General features: G+C 35.6%; 2 protein-coding genes across 2 annotated transcripts; both read left to right on the top strand.

The window, feature by feature from the left end:
- The first annotated feature begins 1,963 nt into the window (after nucleotides 1–1,963).
- On the top strand, nucleotides 1,964–9,104 carry mmaa (metabolism of cobalamin associated A). Its single transcript, XM_039649643.2, has 7 exons — nucleotides 1,964–2,139; nucleotides 2,781–3,203; nucleotides 3,304–3,426; nucleotides 4,170–4,340; nucleotides 4,445–4,530; nucleotides 4,888–5,037; nucleotides 8,611–9,104. Exons 1-7 carry the CDS (start codon nucleotides 2,118–2,120, stop codon nucleotides 8,896–8,898), a joined length of 1,263 nt encoding a protein of 420 aa, XP_039505577.2. The 5' UTR covers nucleotides 1,964–2,117; the 3' UTR covers nucleotides 8,899–9,104.
- A 4,708-nt stretch (nucleotides 9,105–13,812) lies between these two features.
- On the top strand, nucleotides 13,813–22,625 carry LOC120461355 (uncharacterized). Its single transcript, XM_039649501.2, has 16 exons — nucleotides 13,813–14,193; nucleotides 15,229–17,024; nucleotides 17,534–17,623; nucleotides 17,853–18,063; nucleotides 18,146–18,354; nucleotides 19,010–19,150; nucleotides 19,255–19,369; nucleotides 19,482–19,553; nucleotides 20,081–20,221; nucleotides 20,355–20,468; nucleotides 20,568–20,641; nucleotides 20,816–20,920; nucleotides 21,030–21,145; nucleotides 21,224–21,362; nucleotides 21,515–21,635; nucleotides 22,304–22,625. The coding sequence occupies exons 1-16, from the start codon at nucleotides 14,067–14,069 to the stop codon at nucleotides 22,393–22,395; spliced, it is 3,663 nt and encodes a 1,220-aa protein (XP_039505435.2). The 5' UTR covers nucleotides 13,813–14,066; the 3' UTR covers nucleotides 22,396–22,625.

Here is a 22,625-nt window from a genome sequence, read left to right as displayed (position 1 = left end):
GACCCTAAAGAATCAAATTAACTTGCATTATATGACCCCTTTAAGTCTAGTCCCAGACTAATATGCATGTTTGAGCTATTTTGACTGCATATCTTGTCAGTGCCATTGTTTTGTTTCAATATGCACACCAGCGATGTTTTTTTTTTCTTTTCTTTTCCTAAGGCACGGTTATTTGTTTATTTATTTTTTAGAACTTTATTAATCCCCGTAGGGCAATTATAGTTTGAGCTTACATGGTGCCTCACATAAAACACTTAAAGTACATATTCAAATACATAAAAAAAAAGATAAAGTAATAAAATATAAAAGCTACTTAAATGTCCCAATTGAACTAAGGCCTTATCCTGGCTTAATCTAAACCCTGTCTGTGAAACCAGGCCTTAATGTCTAAATGTCATTGCATAATAAATTACATAAATGATTATTCTAAAAATTAAGGCACCTATCCCAAAAAAATGATGGTTAGTAACTCGGTGGTTCAACTGACCCTCAATTTGAGCTCTCTGTTATAGGCTATAAAATATTAATTAAACACAAATTATTTAAAATTAATACAAATTATACAAATTAATTAATTAAGACAAATTATTTAAAAACAAAAACCTACAATTTCTTTCATCAAAAATAATAAATGTTTTGTAGATAATGAAGCTTATGATATTTCATTGAAGTCCTGAAAGAAGTGTTAGTCTTACATAGGCTACAACATCACTTTGGTGTTTCAAACAAAACCACTGCTTGAAAACAAAAAATAAAGCATTTTTGTCTAGCCTATTTAATTAGTATTTAACTATTTAAGGTGACAATTTGAGTCCATGACAATCTGTAACTAGCCTATAGTATCATAATATCTAATAATAATTTTTCTTGTACATTTCATATTATTTGTCTGACAGTCCTCAAAAGTACAATAATGTTACATTAGATTATTATTGGTGGCGTTTTTCCTCTTACGGCCACGTGAGGGCGGAAGACCTCTTATGGACAGGATCCCAGTTATATTGCCTGACTTAAATGCATGACAAATGATCATACATTATTATTTTAATATTATTTTACATTATGCTCATTATTAAATATGACAATTCAATCATTGGATTTGATTAATATGTAGGATTTTTTAAGTAAAATAAATGATTTGTTTATAATTTGGGAAATTAGACTTCATTTTAGGTAGACTTAATTAAGACATGTTCTAATACTAAATAAATATAAACATCACCCCTTCCTGCCACCACTGCAAAGATATGTTTTGTCATTCATGGACTACTGCTTATTTGCCACTTTTGCCACAAATACTTTTCTCACATTGTAAGCTGAGCTAATTGTTTAATAAATCACAGCGAATACAAAATGCATGTTAACCCTTTCTGATAATGTCACTTCAGTTGTGTGTCACTGTCACAGATCTAATGACTCATTGCTAAAATGAAATCCAAGTGTTTAGCCACTACTTTATGTAGCAGTGTCTGATATTCGATAAAGTTTCTCCTGCAGTTTATTATTAAACACAGATGACGCATGATAATTTATTTGAGAGGTAGACAGGAGTCATAGCAGTGACCTCTTTGCATACAAACTGCATTGATGGTCCGTCGACTCCACTGATGATGTTGGCTTGTAACTTTCTGAAGCATCTGATGTATTTAAATAAAATAAACCTGCAACAAACTAGTTGTTTTTTGTCGGGTTGATAAGGTTGATAAAATTATAAAATTATAAATAATAATAATAACATTAACATAATCACACCATACAAAACTCACAGCTGACTACAAACCACTGATGTCACAAAATTTTCAAAGACAACATCATCATCCATTATGTTTATCTAAATAAGATATAGAATAAGATAAAAAAAAAATTAAATAAGATAAGAATATTATTAGACTCGTTTTATTCCAAAGCGAATAGGGACTTTTATTTTGAAGAGGGAAACTTTTATTTGAAAGAACATTGAAGTCCCTCACTTGCACGACCTCAGTGTCTGTCAACCCTGGTTTTGGGAATCCATGATATAACACATAACATGGCTAGCAGTTAAAGATTACGATTTGTAAGCAATCTGTCCAGATGACGATACACAGACGGTTTCAGAAAACTTGGTGATTTGATCGATGCTGCTTTTCATTCCAGATGGTCAGTTTTGCTTGTCTGATTTTTCTGTGATCGGTTTGTTATGAAATTATGTGATCTATGAAGTGGATAACAGAGATTGGCTGCTCCGATCAAATATACCATTATATGATCTTGGTTGGGCTAACGTTACCGCTGTGTAATCAATCACCATGAGCTAATATTGCATTTACACATCGCCATAGGCTAGCTAAGCTTTTAGAATATAACGTTAACTGTATAACTATTTTATCAGTGGTGGCTACCAAATATAGCAAGCTTACTATTAGTAACTATTAAAATGTTAATCAATTAAAATGACCAAACGAACATTTCTTTTTAGCTTATGCTTTATAAATTGATAAGTAAACAAACATTAATCCCTAACTAACTTAGCCTAATGAGTGACAACTTAGCTAAATTTGCTACTCTGTTGTTTGCCATAATGGTATTTTCTGTAATTCTTCTTAGAGAATAATAATGATAATAGATTATAATTCGATTAAGTATTTTAAGCTATTTCCACTATTTTATCCGCCTTTCAATTTATTTATTTATTTTTTAGAAGTTTTCTTCCCATTTATTTAGACTGGTATATTTTCACCAATTGTAAAAAGGTAACATTTCAAAGCTATTCACATAGATATTCTTTGCTGTTTTTGCAGAAAGAGTTCTACTCAACAGGATAAGGAAGATGGGTCTGACTAGAGTTTTTCCTATTCTTCATCATGCTGCCGTTCTTTTTCCTATACACAGTACAATGGCTTTAAGACATTCCCTTTGTAAGCGTACTGCAATACTGTGCTATGCCTCCCTCTGCACCCTCCAACAGACAAGATCTGTTTCAGCTGAGACTGCCATAAGCCATCACATTTTAAACTTGACTGACAGGGAGAAAAGACTACTGACCAAGCTTTATGATGGACTTGTCGGGGGTCAAAGGGCAGCTCTCGCGGAATCGATAACCCTTGTAGAAACCCAGCATCCGAGGAAGAAAGAGTTAGCCCAGGTTCTGCTTCAAAGAGTGCTGGCCTTTCGTCAGGAGCAGGAGAGATGCAATGGTGGAAAGCCGGCGGCCTTCAGAGTTGGTCAGTAAGGTGATGTGAACTAAAGGAGTGAAATGAACCGTGTTGCCGTTTGCATGAATGCCCTCAATCCTCAATCACCTCTCTGTACGTGTGACTTCAGGACTGTCTGGTCCCCCTGGAGCTGGAAAATCTTCATTCATTGAGGTTGTTGGGAAGATGCTGACAGGAAGAGAACATAAAGTGTCCGTTCTGGCTGTGGATCCTTCCTCATGCACAACTGGAGGTGAACAGGCACTCACATGTCTGAAAAACATTTACCTACAGATGATGGTGCCAATTTTAGATTTTAGAAGTCACTTTAGTAATTTAATTTTAGTAATTTTATAATATATAATTTTAATATATAATTTATTCCTGTGATGGCATTGCTGAATTTTCAGAAGTCTTCAGTGTCACATGATCCTTCTTCAGAAATAATTTTTGTATGCTAATTTGGTGCTCAAGAAATATTTGTTTAAAATAATGTTTTTTATGAATTAATTAAAATAATAAAAGTAAAGTAGAATGATATATTTTTAAACCAAAGTATCTAAACTAAACAACCAGTTTTTAGTCTAAATCAATTTTTTTTGAACGACACTTATTTTGAATGGATATCTTTTCTAACAATATATAATACCGTTCAAAAGTTTGGGTTCAGTCATTTGTTTTCTTTCTTTAAAAAAATAAAAGAAGAAAATAATACTTCTATTCTGCAAGGATGGGTTAAATTTATAAAAAGTGATGGTAAAGATTTATTTTGTTAGGAAAGATTACTATTATGAATAAACACTGTTCTTTTTCCATAAATTAATTCTAAAAAAAAAGTATCACAGGTACCAAAAAACTACACAATATTACAGTTTTTTTCTATATTTTGATCTAATAAATGCAGGCTTGATGAGCATAAGTGACTTTCTTCAAAAAACATTAAAAATAGTAATGTTTCCAAATTTTTATTCTATTCCTTGCTAACCTTTAATGCAGGTTCACTGATGGGAGACAAAACTAGAATGACAGAACTCTCCAGAGACATGAGCGCTTACATCCGACCATCTCCCACATCAGGAACCCTCGGTGGTGTGACGAGAACCACCAACGAAGCTATAGTCCTCTGTGAGGGTGCAGGCTATGACATTGTATTAGTGGAGACCGTAGGTAAGCCTTTGTTGCAGGTTTTCATGGTATTTTGATTTTTGAGAAAAGCTTATCTTAAAAACAATAGTGTATGCAATGTCACTTAAATTTAAATGATTACACAGGTGTTGGTCAGTCTGAGTTTGCTGTGGCTGACATGGTGGATATGTTTGTGCTGCTGATCCCACCAGCAGGGGGCGATGAACTACAGGTATACACAATTCCTTTACTTCATCCCTTTTGTTATCAATTTAAATGTGTGTGTGTGTGTGTGTGTGTGTGTATATATATATAATATATATATATATATAATTTTGTTTTTATTTTAATTAGATTAACATTTAATACATTTTAAGTGGTATTTATAGACCTGGGTAAATATTTTAAAAAGTTTTTTTTTCCTTTTAAATTAATAAAATCTTAATACTCAATTCAATTGGCATTTTATAAAAAGAATTGAGTGAAAAAATTTAGAGAATCACTTAGGGAGTTATCTGAACTAATTGTTTTATATTATAGGCGATTCTTATAATTGAAGCAAATTTGATTCAGTTATATTTTCAAAAAGGGAATCAAAAGAGGAATTATTGAGATGGCTGACCTGGTGGTGGTTACAAAATCAGATGGTGAATTGGTTGGTCCTGCACGGAAGATACAGGCAGAATACACAAGTGCCCTGAAGTTACTTCGAAAGAAGTCCAAAGTCTGGAAACCAAAGGTGTGTGACTTTATAATCATGCTTTGCATTCATATCTTGCACATATACTACTACTACAAAAAATACAATTGTAATTAATTTATTGTAGGCCTAATTCAATATAAGATGACCATCATATTTGCAAGTCTTGGTTTTGGTGTAGGCTAATTTTTTTTTTTTTTAATGCCTGACTATTAAAAAGATAAAAATGTTTTCATATTATTGTTGCAGCACCCCTCTTCCCAGTCTGTCACGCTCTGTTTATTTCCCATCTCTATTAAGCCCCTCTTTCCAAAAAGCGCAATGTGCACTTATTGGTTGGCTGGACCAGTGTGTTGTGATTGGTCAACCGCTTTGAGCATGCGTGTTTCTGAAATGTCAAGGCCCTTGCCACAACGAGTTTCAACACACTAACACAACTCCACTAGGCCTCTCCACTTTTTTTTTTTTCTTTCTTTCAAATATCTTGGGTGGGAATTATTTAAATAAGGAATTTGATGACGTGTATGTTCCCGGAAGAAACTTATAAGACTACAATTAAGGTATTTCAGGGAGTTCAGAAATGCGCTTACTGGTGTATATATATATATATATAATAACTCCATTTGAAGTTGACTTTGTGCTTTGTAACTTTACAGACCTTTTTCATGCTCAACAGCAATTTTACACTCAAATAAAGTAAACAAAGAAATAAAATTCCCCTTTTAAAGGGACTATGTATAGGAATTGCTGCCATCTAGCGGTGAAAATGTATTTTGCATTCAGACCAATTGTGCTCTTCAGTGCCTTGGTTTTTGAAATGCACGTTGTATCTACGGTAACTATTATGTACCAAAAAGCTATGACATGATTAGCCTTTCGTCAAGTGTTCCTTCAGGTGAAAAGGTTTGTTATTTCAATCAAACAGCAACCTGACATAATTAACGAACTAATATTACGGTATGAATTACTGACTGTGAAAAACATGATCTATTGTAATAAGCCTTACAAGTAGTCAAGCCTTCTTTATTCGTTATATTATATGAAGTAGTCTACGTGCATTAGATATCATCATCAACTTTTAACTATAAATCAACTATAATTCATCTGTCTATATAATAAAGTACACAACCAAACAATGAAAAAAGCTTGTAATTCAGACTGTAACATTGACTTACCTGTCGAGAAGAAAGTAGGACTTCAGCGTCTCTTTTGAACTATTTCTCCTGCATTAGCTCTATCACCAGGATAAAACTATCCCGTCATTAACTCTTGTTTTTTGTAATCTCTCCGGTCACGTTTCCTTTTACGATCTATTTTTGGACTTTTCTGGGGAAGAGGATTTGCAATGTGGCCTTTTAAACTTGCCGGGGCAGTGAAGCGTCTCTCACCGCTCTGCTCCTCCGCTTCTGCTGCTTTCAGACGGTCATATCATGTTGGCTCTGAACGAAAACTCGTTGTGGAAACGCGTTGGCCTAGTACTTTGTAGTTTATCTTGACTGGAATGACATGGAACTCTCCGTGGACTTACCCGTCCCATGTATATAAAGATTATAAATTCTTCGTTTACGAGGATAAGTCAGATAATTGACAGAGGTATTTGTACACCATTGAGGGCATATTTATGAATAAAAATATTTATTTTAAATAATAAATTACATAAAAAGTAACACATAATCCCTTTAAAGAAAATGGCCATTAAATATTGCCAAGATTTTTTTTTTTGAATACATGTTTTAGTTAATTTTAGAATAAACAGCCAGCATATTTAAGGGAAAATGTGGAAAAAAAAATCACATGTACTCTAACGTTCAAAAGTTTCAGGCTCAATAATAATGATAAGTGATACTTGAATTCAGCAAGGATGTACTAAATTTATCAAAAGTGTCTGTAAAAACCTTTACCTTGTTGCTAAAGATTTCAGTTAAAAAAATAAAAACTCTTTTTAACTTTCTATTCATTAAATAATCCTGAAAAAAAATGTATTGGGGTTTTTCCCTTATCTTGTAGACACATTCTTTTTTGGGGGTTTATATTAATGACAAGAATCTAATCAAAGTAGGTTTTTGTATTAACCTCCTTGTATTTATTGGGAAGTTTTATATCCATAAATTTAAATATGCAAAGAGTAATCCCCACTTTGACATCTTCAAACAAGAACTGAAGTTGTCTGTAACTAAGAAAGCTATAAAAACATCTAGCATTTGTACCATGTTTAATATTCTTTCATAATATGCTTTTCTTTTTTCTTTCTCTTGGCAAATAATTTTCAATCAATAAACCAGGCTTCTTTAGATTATTTTTCCTGTTAACTATTGAACTATAACTTGTTTATTGTCTGAATGATTCTGTTTTTGTAAAAAAAAAAAAAAAAAAAAAAAAAAAGCAATTAAAAAAATGGTATCAAGGTTTCCACAAAAATATTAAGCAACTATATTAAACTGTTATCAACAATGAGAAATGTTTCTTGTGCAACAAATCATCATATTACAATGATTTCTGAAGGATCATGCGACACTGAAGACTGGAGTAATGATGCTGAAAATTCAGCCTTACCATCACAAGAATGAATACAACTTTAAAATATATTAAAATACAATAGTGTTATATTTCACAATTTTAGTGTTTTAACTAAATTAATAAATGCAGATTTTGGTGAACATAAGAGACTTCTTTCAAAAACATTAAAAATCTTACAGACCCCAAACTTTTAAATAGTAGAATATACAGCCCTGCCTTTACAGTATTTGATCACTTTTCCTTCTTCACCTCCCTCCCATATAAGAATTACATGGTGAGCTGGAGTTAAATGTCTTTTTTGACAAAAAAAAAAAGGCAAGGATAGGCTACTAAATAATTTTTATTAATGTAACGTGACGGCACATCCGTATCTCATATTGTCCGAATGTATTGTATCGTTAAACATGTTATCACGTAGATGAATAATCATATCCAAATGATAAGCAGAAGAAGGATATGCATTGTATAACTAGGCATTGTATCTTAGGTCATAGATAAACTATCTTTCACTGAATGGGATTTATAAAGTGAATTCTGCGCAGGTTCTGGCGTACGCATGGTTTTATAAGTGTGATATTTTATTTTATTTATTTATTTTTGCGCCATTTTTGACTTTCGGGCGCACATACACTTTTAGTAAGTATCCTACGCATAGTTTTATAAATGAGACTGCTGGCCAGTTCTACCCAGAGGGCACAGAGCCAGCACAGGCAGCCCTTTGAATGGCCAAATGCTGCCTCATGCATTTGACTGATTAGAGGCCACCCACGTGGATTAGAACCGCTAAAGCCTTTGTTTCCTCTGAGCAGCATGATTTCTAAACTCCATCCCTGTACTAGAGGATGCGACAGTCATATTGATTTTTTCCACCCTCCTAAAGGTCGTATATAGGTCTTTCACTGAAACAAGGATTGAGTGACGTGTGTGGGCGAACACCCTTTACATTTTTGCATTGTGGCTGCTCATATGTAAAGCAACTGCCTGCTTTCGTTCTCTCTTACTTTTTTCCTCTGCTTTTTCTTTTTCTCTTTCAATTTAGTCTAAAGTTAACCACACCAGCACATTTTATACTCTCTCTTTCCCATGTGTGGTCAGGTGGTCCGCATATCTTCTCAGACAGGGCAGGGTGTGCCTGAGCTGTGGGACACCATGCTACAGTTCCGGGATGCAATGCTGAGCAGCGGGGAGCTCCAAGCCCGACGGCAAACTCAGCAGAAGGTGTGGATGTGGAATCTGATTCAGGAGAACGCTCTACGCCACTTCCAGCAGCACCCAGCGGTGCGTGCCGAGCTCCCGGAGCTGGAACGAAGGGTCACGTGTGGAGATATCTCACCCGGTCTTGCTGCTGACCTCCTTCTAAAAGTCTTCACCACCACACTTTAATGGAAGGCCCATTCGTGTGAACACTATAAGATGAGGTGTTTTGGAAAGGAAATGATTGAGTCTTGCAACCTTTGATTTGGAATTATTGTGTTTCACCTGGTTTTAAAGGATTTTAGTAACTGATGACATTTGATAATTATTGAAGGCGAGATAACCATTGTTCATTGTCTCTGTATTATCTCGTAAAGTTGGTGGAAATTGTATTTGATTTAAATGTCTAAGAATTGTTACACCCTATGACCTCTGTTACTTTTACAGCACTCAACAATTAAAGAGTATTTTCTTCTGACCCATTTGCATCATTTGGAAGTGAATTTTTATTTAATTTTTACTTGCATGCATCTCATAATAAATAAAATTGTTAGAAAAAGATTTGTCTTAATACAGAAATAATTGTATAAAATATAAAAAATATTAACTTAAATTCTTTTAGCTTTTTGTAAAAGAAATGTTTTTATTTTGAAAAGCTATTATATATAAACAATTAAGCTACTGTTTGTTTAATATTTTTTATATATAATTCTCACCGTTAAAAATCTATTATAGGTAATGTTATCCGGGTCACCTATTTAAATGAGAAGACTTTGCAACATCCCAGTGGGCTATATGCACGCATAAGTTCCGCATTTGACTTAAGGATGCTCGTCCATTTCCGGTTGTGTAGATTAAAGCGGAGGAAAAACGGGATTATGGCAGAGTCTTCAATATTTACTGTCCTCCCGTCTTTGAAACGAAACGTACATACGTTTAGATGTAATTTTATATGTAGTTATGTTTATTTAATATAATTTTAAAAAGAAGCATAAACACAACGAGGGATGTCTGTTTTATCTGTTTTTGTGACTAACGTTTCATTAGTATAACCATGGAGTATAAAATTCAATATAAATTCTCGGTATTGCATTGGACTCTATGATCGGCGGAAGTTATCGAGCATCCTTAATCCTTCACCGGAAATAACGCCGTGCATAGAGCCCGTTCAATACAGTCCAGAAAATGAAATGTTTAAAGTCACCATGAAGTCAAAATAGACGATTATTATTTGTGTAGCATATTGCAGTATGCATTATAAATTATTTATACGTGCACATTATTAATGTGTCCTCGTAATCTTTAAACAAAATAAATTCCGCTACGTTTACTGGCATGAGGGCGGGACAACCTTTCACTCACGTGACATTACAACAATAGCAAACCACAACCACCTAATAATCAATTCCTGAAGGACAAAATCAAGTCCCACCCAACGTTATTTTTTTTTATTTTTTATTTTTTCTAGTCTTTTCTTCCGTGAAACGGAGAAGTCGTTTCACGGAAGAAAAGACTATCGCAGCTTAGAAGTTATCTGTTCTTGGGGGTGAAAAGCATGCCCTCGATCAGAAAGACCTTTCCTGTTGCCTGCTACTAGACTACATTGTTTTATATGTATATAGTAGTTGTTCCCTGTAAAATGTTTCCCTTTTTTATTAATCTTGTGGTGTGTGTTTTAAATCATCCAGAAGCAGGCCAGAGTTATTTTTACAATAATTCTCTGCAAGTCAGCTAGAGATATTGCTGATCTTACATCAGAGCTCCAGTACATGAATTCAGATGAGCTCATACAGTAGAACCGACGTTTTCCAGTAGTTGATGTTCTCTTGGGCTGACACTAGATGGACCCGTAGACCTGGAGAGATCTTTGTCCATTATGTAAATAAGCTCCTCTGCATGCCACTGCTGTTTGTCTCAACCTACAATAGTGTGTCGTTGGCCTTGTCGAGTCCTTACAGACTCAGAATATGCTGACTGTGATTCCAGTCTTGTTAATTCATGTCCTGATGTTGAACCACAACTGAGATGTACAAATTCTTGCGAGAATATGCCATGTTGAACAACACTGCCATGTTGTAACCCATTGTTCTGTTCAATAAATCCCAAGTTCATGTGACCTCATCTCATCGCTATTGTCCTGCAAGCTGTGAGTGTTTGCGTAGACGCGTTCTGCCTCCTGTGCATGCTTTCTAGTCATTATGCCTTGTGCTTCTGTCTTATGACTCAGACTGGAATGCTTTGTGAATACTGATGAACTCCTAAGACCTGAGGGCCGCCCTCTCCATCAATCACGAATAAAAGCTCTTGGCCCTTCCCTGTAAGCGGAGATACTTTAGATCTGAGCGTCTGCACTGTACCCACAGAGTCCAGAACTGTGGTTTGTCTGGCGGAAACCTTCAGTCTATGATATCATGTTGCAGCCTAAACAGTGCTTACATACACATTTAACATTTAGACAGATTGGTTTTGTGTGTGAGCACATGCAGGACCCAAAGTCTCTTAAATGTGCTTGGAAAAGTTCTGCCTATTGCACAGGTGTTTTTTTTTTTCTTGTTTTTTTTTAAGTCAAAAATACAGTAATATTATGAAATAGTATTACCATTTAGAAATAATATTATATATATATATATATATATATATATATATATATATATATATACACACACACACACATTCTTCTGTGCTTCTGTTAGTTAATTGGATCACAACGTGATCACTCTTCATGACTTGATCATGATTTTTTATGAAATTATCAAATAGTACAAAGTAGTGAATCAGTTTTGTTACAATATTATCTTTTTTTCTGAAAGATTTGAATTCTTTTGAGGATTGTGTTCTTCATTGTGATATCAGAACATTTGTATAACCATAACATTGAGCTTTACAAAATACATTTTAATAATTGACTTTTAAAAAGGCTTACGATAAAAGAGATAAAAAGACTGACTTGTGGTTTTAATGTGTTTTTGAACAAATGAATAGGGAAAAATAAATGTCATAAAGCCACATTTTGTGAAGGCATTCACAACCATGCATACTGAGATAATGTTTGCATTCAAATGAAAAAGAATAACAAACTCAATGATGCCATGGTATTTCAGGCCCATTTAAAAGACAAGTAATCTTAGTAATCCACCTAAAGCAACAGTTTGTAGTTTCGCCAGTCGCAGTCTCTGTCTGATGCCTTTATGCTATTAGCCTCCCTACATCCACACACATGTGCACAGCTGGCTGCCTTGCCATCTCTCTAGTGACTGATGAGAGTATAAGGCATTTCCTTCAGGGCTGTGAGCTCGGTTTCTGCAAAACGATCCTATGAGTGACAAACTAATGGTTCAAGACTGGAAGTGTGGAAGGGGGGTGGCACACTAACACTAAAGCAGTCCTTTCAACTGCTACTGAAGTGATTTCAGCCTTGTTACTATAAACCTTTTGTATTTCTTGTTTCCCTATCTGAAAATACAGTATCATTCTAAAGGGTGCTCTTTGCTTTAGAATAGTCTAAGTATTATATTTACAGTTTAACTCGAAGTGGTAATTTGCCCAAAAATGAAAATTCCAAACCTGTCATTCCATGCTTGACACTCTTTTCTTTTCTGTGAAACACAAAATAACATTTTGGAGGATGTTTAAACTTACAATGAAAGTCAATGGGGTCCAAAACAACAATTTGAACCAGAAAAAGACGAGTAAAATGCACGCACGCAGGTTTGGAATGAATGAGCATGAGTAAATGATGACGTTTTTGGTGAGATGTCCCTTTAAGACTGTTTTTTTTTTTTTTTTGATTTATGGAATGGCAAATGAACAATATAATATTACAGATATTGTTTTGTGCGTGCAAATGGACAGCTCCCTGGGCTACCACTTTTTTTGAAAATAAGATTTCAGCCTCAAAAATGAGAGAAACTCAATTGACCTGTGGTAATATATTTCAGTGAATAATTATTCTTAGCTACTGAATGATGGTATCGAGTAGATATGAACTCCTTTGAATAACTTGGTGAAAGGCTCCTGCAAGTGTTCGCTGAATGAATTCCACCTGGTCTCTGCCCCAAAATCAAGGTTTGATCACTACGGTCACACTGGTTATTATAACCTACTATTCCCTCCACAATGTTGACGTCAAAATCAAGCTCTTTACATACAAATGTATTTTCTGTCAGTGCCGAGTGGCTTTTTTTTTCCTGTCTACCCTCAAGCAGTAACTCAGCATGGCTTGGTTTTTTGATGGTAATGGAGTGTCTCGAGATGGCAGGAAAATTCTCCTCAGGCCTCTAAATTCAATCCTTTTTAATCCCAGGTCTAATTGCTCGCTTTGCCAGCCAAAGTGAATTCAGCTACTGGCTGTCTGTTAGACCAACAGTCCCTCTAGAGCACAATGTAATAACATCATAGATTTACAGAAACTTTAAATTTAAACAAAAGACAGGAAAGTGGCAGCTTGCATGCCAAAGAGGCTAAAGGCCTTCGTACATGTGTTAAGAAAAAGGAAAAAAGACATCAAGAGTCGTATGCCATCCGTCTCCCTTGCTGCATTGAACGTTAAAGAGTGGGTAAGACCGTCTATGGAACAAACAAACAAATAAAAACTCCTTACACCTTTCTTAACTGACCAAGCTGGTCCATTTTACCTGAATGTTGTGCCGTGGCAGAAGGTACCTGCTTATACTCTCACACTTTTTCCTCACACATAAGAAATGGGCTAAGAGACCATTTATCATTATGCATAGCTTAATGGCATTAAGTCATTATGTGGCCCATTTTAGCTGACTTCACCCTACAGTCTTCAGAGGCCTGTTGTGCTGTTGAATTGATTGAAATGTAAATAAATTTAGCCTAATTTGAAAAGGAGTAGCATTTTTGAGCAATTAACGAGTAGCATTCTCTTTGGGCTCCCAAGAGAATTTCGTTGTTGATTGTTTTGTTTTACAATAAATTGCATAGGCTACAGTACAGTCCCACAAACGTAAAATGAGCCAATTTCAGTGAAAAACGATTAATTGAAGGATAGCCTCAAAAGAACGGTTCCTTCATCGTCAAATCAATCAGCCACACCTGGTGTCTGGACTGGATTTGAGTTCATTAAAACACTCGCACTATCAGCTGGTGACGTAGCAACAGTCCTTCCCAATTTCACAAGCGTTACACACGTATTTGTGTTAAGTTCAGATCGCGTCGTTCTCATACTGATTTTTCCATTTTCATCGTCCCAAAAACCTTTTCAGAAAAAAAATGTTATCAAATTTTGCCGTGTCACAGATGCATAACCCCGGAGGAGATAGAGAAATTGCTTTACACTGACAATAGTGCACAGAATAATCTGGTGGGCTAGCGTGCGGACAGTTGTAGCCTAGATGTTTCCTTCCACATCTCTCTTCGATGAAATAGACTGTCCCCTTTTTCGATGGGGACGATGCAAGCGGCCTTATTGTGTGTACAATCACGGCGACGACAATTCGTCTGGCGTGATGACTTCAACAGGTAGGCTATGATTAATATTTTAAATTAGGTCTGGAAAGATAACCGTAGTATGCAATAGCGTTACGCACTGTTGACACACGTGGGCTGAGTTATAAGGCATACATGGATATTGGTTCACAATAAATATGCGATCTGAATTTATGCGTTCACTGCGGTGCTTGTTGACTTGAAATTTAAAATGTTAACGAACATCTCCGATTTGGTTTGCACGATAGTGTATGAGGCGAAAGTTGCCTTAAAGCATATTACCCTAAAATTTAAATTGTCATTTTACTCACTCTAAAGTTGTTCCCACCTTCCAAACCTGTATGAATTGTTTACGAACTGCTGAACACAAAATATTATCTTTTTTTTTTTTTTTTTTTTTTTTTTTTTTAAGAACATAAACAAAACGGTTGTTGGGCCCCCTTTGCCAAAAAAAAAAAAAAAAAAAAAAAAAGATTTGGAATTCAATGGGGCCCATCAACGGTTCGGATTCTGACTTTAAAAAAATGAAAGAAAAAAAAATAATATATATATAGGCCTATATATAATTCATACAGGTTTGGAACAACTTGAGGATGAGTAAAATGAGTAAATAATGACATTTTCCTTATATTATTAGACAGTCTACCTATCCTAGAACTAACCTATAGCCTTTAATAGTGTAATAGCTGTAGCTACTTGTTGACGGTTTTATCAGTAATAATATGCAGGAATCAAAGTTGGTTTTTAAAAACTAAATATGTATTTACTTGTATAACTAAATTAATGGGATTAACTAGGCTTATTAGGCCTATATGTTGATCTATAATGTCTACCTGCAAATATTCACAGTTGATTCTCACTTCATTTTATTAAACTGACATTTTGATAAAATTAGCTTCTTTTTTTAATTAGCTTCTCAATTGTTTTCCCCTCTCATTAAAATGTTTTTCTTGCCTAAATTTCCCAACACATTTGCTCATTGCTCTGCCATTATGGCAGAGACAAATAGCTGATTGGTGGAAAAACATTTTGTGTTTTTATCCTCTACTTCACATTTATATCTTGCAGATCCCAAAGTGACTCTTGCCAATGGAGCTTCTCACACCTCTGAGGACAATTATGCTTGTCTTGAGGAACTGGAAAGGATCAACAAAGAAATAGAGGCAGTAAGGAGTGAGGTGGAAAAAGAACAAAAAAGACTGTCACAGTATCAGACATCGCAGACCCTCTCGCAGACCCTCACACAGACAGATAATGCGGGTCTTCGCTCTGAGAAATATTTTAGAACCACCAACAATCAGGCTAAAGACCAGAATGGAAACCATTTGAAATGCAAAAAGCCTGTTTCCTCAAACAGTGGTTGTAAGTATGTGGTTGATCGTGCCAGACCCAAGACTGACTTGGAATATGACCCTTGTTCCAATTTCTCTGCAGACTTGCTATCCAGCAGCTCGGTAGACGGTAAGTTAAAGTCAACTGATAAAGTGGATATTGAACATAGCCTGATGAATGACCGAATGGGAAAAAATGTTCAGCATATGACCTCTCATTTTGACAACTCTGACGATGAAGGTACCTTGGTCATTGATATTCCACCATCAAATAATCAGGGAAAACTTAGGCCCAAACAGAAAGGCAAGAGTACAATGATTAAACCTCTGTATTCACTTGAGGGGAATTGTGCAGCTAATAACGGCCAAACAAAACCCAGGCAGCACAAAGAAAAGGTTTCTGATGGAATTCCAAGTCATGAAATTAAACATATTGTGAGTGACCAGGAGAAGGAAAGGACCTCAGCGAAACCTGTGATAATTGAGGAACAAGAGTCTTCGGAGGGGGAACTTGTCATCGATCTGCCACCTATTGAAGATGAACACAAACTTTTAAAGCAGTGTGGAACTATAACCAAGGAACTACTTGACTCACCCAAAGTATGTCCTATTAGCGATGCCCCAGCTGAGGATGGTAATGAGGCTAATGAAGGGACCTTAAATAAACAGGTAATGCTTGCAAAGCACTCTGTGAAAGAAACCAAGCCTTTTCTGGAGGATCTAAGAGAAGAACCTGTAACAGAACCAATTAACTTTACTAATCTCAAAATGGAAGCTTTTGTTACACAAAAAGAGCAAAGTGTCCTGGATGACATTTCCATGTGTCTAGACAATCTGAGAAGTGAGAGTGAGCGGATCAAATGCATTCAAGATGTTAAGATTTTTCCTGTTAGTTCAGTTTATGGAGATGAAAATATTCCCTCGCAATCTCCTGCCAGTGTTGGACAAAATTCATATTTTAAGGCAGAACCCCAATTTGACTGCATCTCAAGTTATACTCAAAAGTCAGAAATTGTATCTTCTAAGATCCTCTCCCAAGAGCAAGCACATCAGGAGTACTTCCCCATGGTCTCGTCTCAGTCCTTTCCTTCATCCTTACATAAGGTAGAAGAGCATGGATGTGGTCCACTCTCTCAAAGCCTGGCTGAAACGTCTTGGCCAGTTATTCAAAAAAGTCCTGTCAATACGTTTGCTCAGAACATACCTGCATATGTTTCAGAGATTAACACCAGAACTCTTTCAGCACCATCAACTAGTCAACTCATCCTGAAACCAACTGTGGCCTTTGAAAGATTTCCAACATCAGATGCATCATTCCCTGTTGCCTGTGACACGCCTCCTCTTCCACAGACCTTTGCATCTGCAGCAATGACGGGAAGTAATAATGAAGTCATTGTAGTTGACTCTAGTTCTGACGAGGAGCTCAGGTATTCAGACCTAGATCTTTCAGAAACTGACCCAATGGAAGAGTGCTACAGAATCTTCATGGAAGCCAACCAGAATGAAGCTCCTGCTGTTCAGTGTGATCCATCTGTAAGTAAATTCATCCTATATGGATTTTTGTATTTAGATCTACTGGTGTGTGACCATAAGCATTACTGTTCAAAAGCTTGGGATCATAACAAAGTCTCTTATGCTTACCAAAGTTGCATATATTTGATAAATGATACAGTAAAAAAGTATATTATGAAAATAAAATATATTATAAACTATTACTACAACTTAAAATAACAATTTATTTCTGTAATAGCAAAGCTGAATTTTCAGCAGTCATTACTCAAGTCTTTAGTGCTACATGATCCTTTACAAAACCTTTCTTATCAGTGTTGAAAAAAGTTACTTTATTTTCAAATAATCTAGAAACATATTAAGTTCAAAAGAACCACATTTATTTCCAACGTAACGTTGAAAATGTCACTTTTGATCAATTGAATGGACCCTTACTGAATAAAAGTATTAATTTCTTTAAAAATATAAATAAATAAATATCTTACTGACACTGTACTTTTGAGCAGCAGTGTACACGCCTCATGTTTTTTTAGGAAGAAGTTTTAGAGATCCAAGAAACTGAGATAAAGTCCAATCCAACAACTGTGGTGAAGAAAAGGTTGGCACATGTGGCGAGGTTTGAGGTATGAGATGATTTTTCCTCTTATTTGTAATATGAAAGAACGTATTGTGTTTAAAAAAAAAAAAAACATTTACTTAATTTTAACAAACTAATATTCCATCAGTAATTATTTGCTCTCCAAAGTAGTTCCAAACCAGTGTTATTTTTTTTAATTTGTTGAACAAATAATAGTTTAATTCAGAGCTCAACAAAGGTGTTTTCTGACTTCATCAATCCTCTTTATTCAACAGCCATCAAGTACAAGTAAAAGCAAAGCACAGATTATTGTCCCTCTACGAGAGGGAGTCTCCCATTCGACCGTTCCCTCCAGAACTCAATTATGCCAAAGAAGAGCAGCCATTTTGACTTCTGCCATAAAAGGGTGTCAGCCCCAAGTCACAAGTAGCGTTCCAAAAAAAGTTTATATACCCAATGTCATTCATTCAAGCACCGTGCAAAACCGTAAGCATCATGTACAGTTTGTTTTAAGAGTGGTTATTCATTATTTTAGGGAATTTTAATTTACTTGTTTTTTGTTTAATAGCCTTTAATAGTCTTGGTATTCTTCCGGTTGGTGCTACTGTACAGCTGGGGACAAATCTGCACTTCATCGTACCTGAAGGAAATTGTGCTTTACCTCTGACACTGATTCCAACCACAATGTCCGTCCAACGGACACCTCAGCCTTGCCCATCTGTTCAGATTTCACAAACTCCACATCTTCCACAGCCAGCCAACTACACACCAGCTAAGGTTTGCTTTGCAGTCGACTAGTCTATCAGTGCAGTCTATTTGTGGGGTTAAATTTGACATGCAATGATATTGAACCCTATCTGTTTTAATCTACAATCAAAAATATCAGTCACTACTAGTTTTATTAACTTTAAAGGAGTAGCTCACTTTTGAAAACTTTTGCTGATAATTTACTCACCCCCATGGTTCATTCAACAAACAAAACAAATGAATTGACTCAGAAAAAGATTTGTTCATTTTGATGAACGAGTTCAAACAGGAGAGTCACGAACGTGCATCGGAGTACAGTGGCGAGCATTTGAGCTTCTAAAACTTAAATTTTGTTGATGTTTTTTTAAAAAAAAAATAAGCAATTGTTTCGCTTGATAAGACCCTTATTCATCATCTGGAATCGTTTAAAGCCCTTTGAACAGTTTGCAGTTTTGTACTGAAAGTGTCTTTTGGACCTTGAACCATTTGGTTCTGACTGAAGTGCATTATTTGGAGAAAAATGCTGGATTTTTTTCATCCAAAAACCTTAATTTCTTTTCGACTGAAGAAAGAAAGACATGGACATCTGGATGACATGGGAGTGAGTAAATTATCAGCAAAAGTTTTTTGAAAAGTGAACTACTCATTTAAGATGAAGTGATAGGATATGTCATGAATTGTGTAGGCAATGGGCATCAAAAGAAAGGCAAAAGTACATCACGAGGTTGGGGCAAAGGTACCACATGATGTTCGTCAACGTTATGTGAACCTCTTTGTGGAGGAGTTCCTGAGATCATCTGTGACGGTGCAAGATGCATTTGAGAAGGTCTGTGTTTGAGAGCTCAAATTTACTCTTCTTATTCATTTAATTCTCTGATTATGTTTTTTTTAATGTTTCTTTTCCCCAACATATCTATTTAAATGCTCTAGGCTCTGGCAGAAGAAAAAATTGTTTATGACCGCAGTATCAATAAGCTCAAGTATCTAAGCATAGCCGTCAATGCACTTAAGAGACTTAAAAACCAAAACATCTTGCCTGCCAAAGGTTGGTTTGGTATATTTATACATGATGTGCCTTTTGTTCAAATTACTGCAGTCACTTTTGTTTACTGCACTGTACACTCCTATAAGGTCACCCTCTTTGTATGTACTTACAGCTCCCAGTGACAAAGATCAGCATGTGTCTAGAGGCAATGTACCACTAAATACTCGAGCACTTCAGGGATCCGGTAAGAGCTGGCTCTCATTTCACGGTCAATCTAGAGTGTTCACCTCTATTGCTTTATTTTATTTATGCATTTTATTTAATTCATTATAGGTGTAGTTTATTAAAATACACAGTAGGCGGTACTCTATCTTCATATGGTAACGTTTATGTGTAGTAGTAATTAAAAATAGATTTTTACATTTTCTAAATCCATGCTAAACACTGATAGTGTGCGTCAAGTCATTGTTAGTAGTAGTGCTGTTGTTAATGATATAATATTTATCATGGTGTAAGATTTTTAAATGTTTTTGATAGAAGTCCCTTATGCACATACAGTACATGCATTATGTATTTGTTCAAAAATACCATTAAAAGAGAAATATTGTTATAAAGTTTTATTTTTTCAAATATGCTAATTTTGTGCTCAAGTAACTTTTTTTCTTATGAATATATATATATTGATCTATATTATATAGCCAAATATATAGGTGTTGTCATTGCAGATGTAGTTATTATGATGATTCATAAATATAAATTTTGCTTATGCAGGTGATTTGACACTTTATGAGCAACTGAAGGAGCATGTTCTGTCTGAGGATATGTTGCAAGTAAACAACTTCCCTCGTAAACATCAGGATAAAGCTGACTTTGCCATCCAGTATGGAGATACCAAGAAGGGCATAAGTGACCGTGAGTAGACTTTCGAGTCACCGTAGGACTTTATTTTAATGTTACAATCATGTTTAATTGCAACCAATATTTAATATATTGATGAAGCTATTAGGATTTGAAGCCTTTTAAATAATTAGGAATACAATAACAGCTTTAAAGAGAATCTGCTGTCGTTGTGGGGCGACGTTCTCTGTTGACAAAAGTGGAAAGCACATCCGAAGAGAGGAGTGTAACTACCATTATGGAAAAGTCGTAGAGAATCGAGGTACGAATGGCTTAGAATGTCTCTAAAGTTGTATTTTTTTTTTTTAATGTTTTATTTCTATCAATACCCATTATCTACTATGTATGTCTCCTCTCATAGTGCCAGGAGGTGTTGAGACACGCTACAGTTGTTGTGAGAATGCAGTTGGGTCACCTGGATGCCAAGTGTTCAATGTATTATGATTCAAGAATTATACTCATGCTTTGCTGGAGGGGCTGAAAACATTTTTTCTCCACTCCTTTATGCCATAATGTTTCTTTGAACTGAAATGTCAAAGGCAATATTGCAGTCTTTCACCAAACATAATAATGTTTGACTTCTCTATTTTCTAATGTACATGTTTACAGCTTCATGTCCATGATGCAGTGAGTCTTTGGGGCTTTGTTAGCAGTCTCCCTCAATCTTCGCAGGGCAAAACATGTCCAGGAGTCTTTGCTGTTGACACACAAACAGTAAGGGTTATGTATTAATCATAATTCGAATAAAACTAAACAAAAAAAAAAGAACAGAGGTACATTAATGTGACCTTTTTTATTAATTTGAACTTGTGTGTTTTACCAGTGCTACACGACTCAAGGTCTGGAACTAGCAAGAGTGACTGTAGTCAACAGCAGTTTGCAAGTCATCTTTGACTCCTTTGTCAAGCCTGGTAATGACGTCATTGACTATAACACCAGGTGGGATGTTAATTTAATTTAATTTGTTTCAGTGGTGCGAAGAGATGTGTTGTAAGTCATAACTTTTTGTCTGCTCAGATTTTCAGGCATCAGTGAGGATGATGTGAAGGGTACCAGCTCATCTTTGCACGATGTACAAGCAGTGCTTTTGAGCTTTATTAATGCGGACACGATTCTGATTGGCCATGGCTTGGAGAATGACTTAGCTTCTCTCAAAGTGAGTTCTAATGCCATGCTCTCAAGATTTGTGGGCCATTTTTATAACTGAAATTACAATGTAACCTTTCAACATTAGGTATTCGCTTTCAAGTTTGTAGTTTTAATTGGAGCCTCTTAAGAATTACATTTTGGTTGTTCTGCCATCTTCAGATTATTCACAACAATGTGATTGACACGTCAGTGGTGTTTCCCCACCGTCTGGGTCTGCCACACAAAAGAGAACTTAACAGTCTGACTGCAGACTACATCCAGAGAATTATCCAAGAGAGTGGTATGTTGTCCTGTTAAAACAATTTGTAAGCAATGATCACATCTCACCGAGTCAGAAACCGTAGCTTTATACTGGACTCCAGCTGTATATTGTTTAAAGTCCCCGTGAACCGGAAGTTGCAAACGATTTTTCTCCAGTGCTGTGACGTGTTTCCAAGTGAAACGGAATATTGAACAGAGGGCAGGGTTTTACTCTAGCGCTCCTCCTCTCCATCTCTCGCTCATAGCAAACTAACGGTTTGAGGGGAGTGGTTAAGCGTTTCCCCACCCAAGTTGTGAAACCTACGTCATCAGAAAAAGAAACCGTTCCAGACCGGAAGTAACTTTTCAGATTTTGATTAAAGATTACCAAGGTAAAACATTTTTTAAATATATTTTTACTTGCACGGATTAATTGTTCACCACAAGACTAGTAATATGCGCTAACAAAGTAAATTGGTTCAATTTTGATTTCACGGGGACTTTAATGGCACATTATCCAAACACTCAAAAGTAGGGATAGTGTACACAGGGATCATTCAGATGTGTTCATAACTCTTCCATGAAATTGCTGCTGGAGAAGTAATTGAGTCAGTTACTGGAGGGAGATTTAGCACACCTACAAACATGACTTGCATACAACTAAAAAGAAAACATGCACACAAAAAATAAATTTCTCATTTGCCACAGTGGCGGGTCATGATACGCGCGAGAATGCCACTGCATGCATGGAGCTCATGCTTTGGAGGGTGAAAGAAGACTCCAAAGTGAAGAGATGGTGACTTTCAATAAAGTTTATTCGTTTTTCTTTCATTCAGGCCATGCACCATTGTATTTGGTGCTTTTGCTTGCATAAACTCATGTGGAGTGTTGGGTGTTCACTGATTACTGATTCACTGATTGTTTTTGTTTTTTTGTTAAATTTTTATATAAATGGGTATATGATACATTTGTATTTTTAGTTTCACACTATTGATTGTATATTTGTAAAAATTAAAAGGCAAATAATTTT

The sequence above is a fragment of the Pimephales promelas genome, chromosome 6 (genome assembly GCF_988280905.1).
Source record: "Pimephales promelas chromosome 6, fPimPro1.hap1.1, whole genome shotgun sequence".
In the NCBI taxonomy this organism is placed as follows: Eukaryota; Metazoa; Chordata; class Actinopteri; order Cypriniformes; family Leuciscidae; genus Pimephales; species Pimephales promelas.
The sequence above is the reverse complement of the archived record's forward strand: the minus strand, read 5'-3'. Positions and strand labels throughout refer to the sequence as shown.

Excerpts from the sequence above, each read along its gene's own strand:
- LOC120461355 (XM_039649501.2), top strand. The coding sequence starts at position 14,067 with ATGTTTCCTTCCACATCTCTCTTCGATGAAATAGACTGTCCCCTTTTT. Across the intron at positions 19,151-19,254 it reads TGCAAGATGCATTTGAGAAG|GCTCTGGCAGAAGAAAAAAT; the intron begins GTCTGTGTTTGA and ends TAAATGCTCTAG. Across the intron at positions 21,146-21,223 it reads GTCATTGACTATAACACCAG|ATTTTCAGGCATCAGTGAGG; the intron begins GTGGGATGTTAA and ends TTGTCTGCTCAG.
- mmaa (XM_039649643.2), top strand. The coding sequence starts at position 2,118 with ATGCTGCTTTTCATTCCAGATG. Across the intron at positions 3,204-3,303 it reads GCCGGCGGCCTTCAGAGTTG|GACTGTCTGGTCCCCCTGGA; the intron begins GTCAGTAAGGTG and ends GTGTGACTTCAG. Across the intron at positions 4,531-4,887 it reads CAGGGGGCGATGAACTACAG|GGAATCAAAAGAGGAATTAT; the intron begins GTATACACAATT and ends ATTTTCAAAAAG.